The following is a 3,706-nucleotide window of genomic DNA, read 5'->3' as shown; positions in this document are numbered from 1 at the left end:
TACAGAAAGCATAGAAGCTTCTGCTTCTGGAGAGGCCTCAGGAAATTTGCAATCATGGCAGAAGGTGAAGGACAAGCAGGCACATCTTAATGGCTGGATCACAAAGAAGAAAGATGGTGGGGAGGTGCTACACACATTTATTTATTTATTTATTTATTTATTTATTTATTTATTATTTATTTATCTTGAGGTGGAGTCTCACTCTGTCACCCAGGCTGGAGTGCAGTGGCATGATCTCGGCTCACTGCAACCTCCACCTTCCAGGTCCAAGTGATTCTTCCACCTCACCATCCCAAGTAGCTGGGATTACAGGTGCCCACCACCACGCCCAGCTAATTTTTGTATTTTTAGTAGAGATGGGTTTTCACCATGTTGGCCAGGCCAGTATAAAACTCCTGACCTCAGGTGATCTGCCTGCCTCAGCCTCCCAAAGTGCTGGGATTACAGGCATAAGCCACCACACCCAGCCATGCTATAGACTTTTAAACAATGAGATCTTGTGAGAATTCTAATGGGAGAACTACACCAGGGTGATGGTGCAAAACAGTTCACGAGAAACCGCCCCCATGATCCAATCACCTCCTGCCAGACCCTAAATCCAACATTGGGGATTACAGTTCCACATGAGATGTAAACCATGTCCATGACTTCAATGTGCCTGTGTTTAATGAGTCTCTTTCCGTTTTATATGCTGTAAGTCATACTTTATCAAACTTACTTCAATACTCATGACTGCTGCAATTTCATTCTGAAATTTAGCCTTTTACATTGAAGAGAGACCTTCTATGTACCTTGGGTCTTCATTCAACTTAGACTGATACTAAGATCTGTGACTCTACTTTTATGTTTGTTCTTTCCTAGGTATACTTTTGCCATTCCTTTATCTCAATCACTTTTCTTCATCACTTTTTTTGATACATCTTTTATATAATTCTGATTTTAAAAACATGTATTAAGGATTTTTTTCTTTACTTTGCAGATGTACAGTAGAGATAGCAAATTTAATAAACATCAATAACATTACAAAATATCTCTGGGGCCATGAATGGATAGCAGACTCAGTTGGTCTACAGGTCTAGTTTGTGCATGAACAGTGGATGGTGGCCTGGGGTGGAGAACATGTTGCAGTTGAAGGACTGTGAGAAGCCCCGAACCTCACTGGGGCTGTAGCAATGTCCAGTGGAAGCCAGGGCCAGAGAAATAGAGGACCAGACGGAAGGTAAAAATGAGGGACTCAGTGAGATTCTCAGCATCATCCAATGTGAGTCCAAATTGCAGTGGGATCTGGACCCATAGCACTGTAAGGGAGGTATCCTGAGGGGACAACAGCAGCAAGTGCTGTCCATGGCATCTGGGCCATGATGAAAGCCACAGGCACAATGATTAGGAGTAGACAGAGAGTCCCTGAGGGATATTACAACATCCTATGGCAACCTTTGGGGTGGGGAGTTCAGTGGTCTCTGAGACCCCTGGTTGTCACAGTTGGAGACGGAATCTGGGGCCTTGGAAATTTGTCAGTTATTGGAGGTAAAGAATCTTCACTGTGGAGAGGCCCAGGCCAGAATTGTGCTTGGCAGGAATCTTCTCTGATTCCTGGGATTGGGATAAGAAGTAGATATCACTTGACATTTGGCACCCTATTCAATAGCCATGGGTCCAGAGGATTGATCATGCATTGGAGGAAAATATCCCCAGATTTAGCATCGTATCTCTGCCTGTCTTTAGCCCCAGCAGATGAGTCGGGGGCCCAGGAGATCCTGGAAAACTCAGTTGGGGTCAGAACCCTAGAGGCATAAGAGTGGTCCATTGCTGCAACCTTGGCCAGGTTCTCCAGGGATTTCCAGTCCCCACCGGTGTCCCTGGACAATGTAATCAAAGGCACAGTGACATTGGAAGGAGTCATGGTGACAACATCAGGAAGACTAGTAGCAGTGCTGTCGAGGGATAATAGGCAGGGGCCAGGGTGCATGGGTTCATCAGGATCCAGTGGGGGCCCCAGGGGTTGAAGATCAGGGGCACAACAGCAGCCAGAAGCCTTGGCAAAATGCGGAAGGTCACTGCTCAAAGGTGCGGGTTTGTCTGTCAAAGCTTCATCGGCGAACTGGAGCTGAGGTTTGCGGCCTGGAGCTCTGCTCCCTGTCCCCACTGAGAGGCGCCTCTTAGCTGCAGACGGAACAGTTGTCGCCTCAGTCCCCAGTTCTCGAGGACGGCGACCACGACCCCGTCTTCCAGTGGAAGGGGGAAGAATCCGGGCTGACGTCTCCAGGGTTTGGAATGCAGATCCAGGCACAGCATCGGTACCATGGCCCTTTGGCTTGTAACAGAGCCCTGGGGCCACAGTCTGTATGGGACAGCTGGTTATGTGGTTCCGGAGACGCCTCAGGCCCAGAGCAGCTCTCCTAAGTGCTATGTCCTCCCTCCAGGTGCTCACCTCTTGGTTTTCTGCAACCCTGGGCTCTGTGTGATCCACAACGGTCAAGTCTTGCTTGTGTTTCCAGAGCTCATAGCTCTCTGGTTGCAGGATGCGTATGAAGGCGTCCATGGAAAAGGTCACTCTCGCCTCCCCACAGCTACACTGTGAAGCCACTTTGCCATAATCAATCCATCGTGGAGTGGCAAAGTTGATGGCCTCTGCGCAGTTGAAGCCATGGTTGAAGCCAGCATGGTAGCCATAGGGAAAGGTCACCATGAACTCCCCAGCCTCTTGAGTCATGCGATTGAAGGGGATCCCGTTCTTTTTGAGAACTGTTGGCGAGATGAGGGCCACCTTGTGCCGCAGGAAGCCCTCACAGTCCCGGGAAATGCCTGGGAAGAGCTCCCTGGCCAGGCGTTCCAGGCGCTGACCATGTTCTGGGGGCACCACGTACCAAGTTTTGGGCTCCCCAAAGTGCAGGTAGTTGATGCTATAAAGATCCATGTCCTCCGTGTGCCAAGCGAACGTGGTCTTCCACATGCCAAAGTACAGGTAGGGTGTGTTGACACCCTCGATGACAACCCCACATTCCTGCTCCAGCAGGTCCAGAATTGTTCCCAGGTGTCCTAGGTTCCATGGTTTAGTGCTTTCTTCAAATAAGGAGCCGCTGATATCAGCACCATAAATTGGTGGATTACCGGGGTGGCTCTTCCAGTACTGTTGCTCCAAATCTGCAAAATTCTGGTGTGGTGGAGTCTGATGTTTTTTACTGTTTGCCAAGTGGCGATACTTCCCCACAGTCATGGCTTTTTTCTTTTTATGGTATTGAGTAAACACCCCTGCCTGTCCAGAGGTCACCTGCTGGAGGGGAGTGGCTACTAAGATGTCTTCGATATCATCGTAAGTCTTTCTGGCTTTCCATTCCTTGGGTGGAATTACCTTGGCAAGGCCAGCTCGGTGTGCGCCTTGGGACTCCATGTAAGCAACATATTTGTTGAAATCTGTAAATTCTTCCATGGTCGGGTAAAAAGTCATGATGGTATGACTTGTGTTCTGGGGACTGGAGTGCGCAGACTTCATGGCTGCACACAAGAAGTAGCTGACTCCCAAGTTCTTAGGTGTCCTCTAGATGCCTGAGAGCGCTGGGGAGTAATTTCTTTTCTCCCCTTTGTTTTTCAAAATACTTTGGTTTATCTGTGAGGGAGTAATTCACACTTGAACTTTCGAACAAGTGAGATCTTTCACAGGCTTTCTGACTTCCCAGGAGGACTCAGGAGTCCGTATTTTTCCCAG

At 48.6% G+C, this 3,706-nt stretch overlaps 1 protein-coding gene across 1 annotated transcript; it reads right to left on the bottom strand.

The window, feature by feature from the left end:
* Positions 1–1,618: 1,618 nt before the first annotated feature.
* On the bottom strand, positions 1,619–3,493 carry LOC105484322 (lysine demethylase 4F). The gene has a single exon (XM_011745836.3). It carries the CDS (start codon positions 3,491–3,493, stop codon positions 1,619–1,621), a length of 1,875 nt encoding a protein of 624 aa, XP_011744138.2.
* Positions 3,494–3,706: the final 213 nt, after the last annotated feature.

Source organism: Macaca nemestrina, chromosome 12 (assembly GCF_043159975.1).
Source record: "Macaca nemestrina isolate mMacNem1 chromosome 12, mMacNem.hap1, whole genome shotgun sequence".
Classification (NCBI taxonomy): domain Eukaryota; kingdom Metazoa; phylum Chordata; class Mammalia; order Primates; family Cercopithecidae; genus Macaca; species Macaca nemestrina.
The sequence above is the reverse complement of the archived record's forward strand: the minus strand, read 5'-3'. Positions and strand labels throughout refer to the sequence as shown.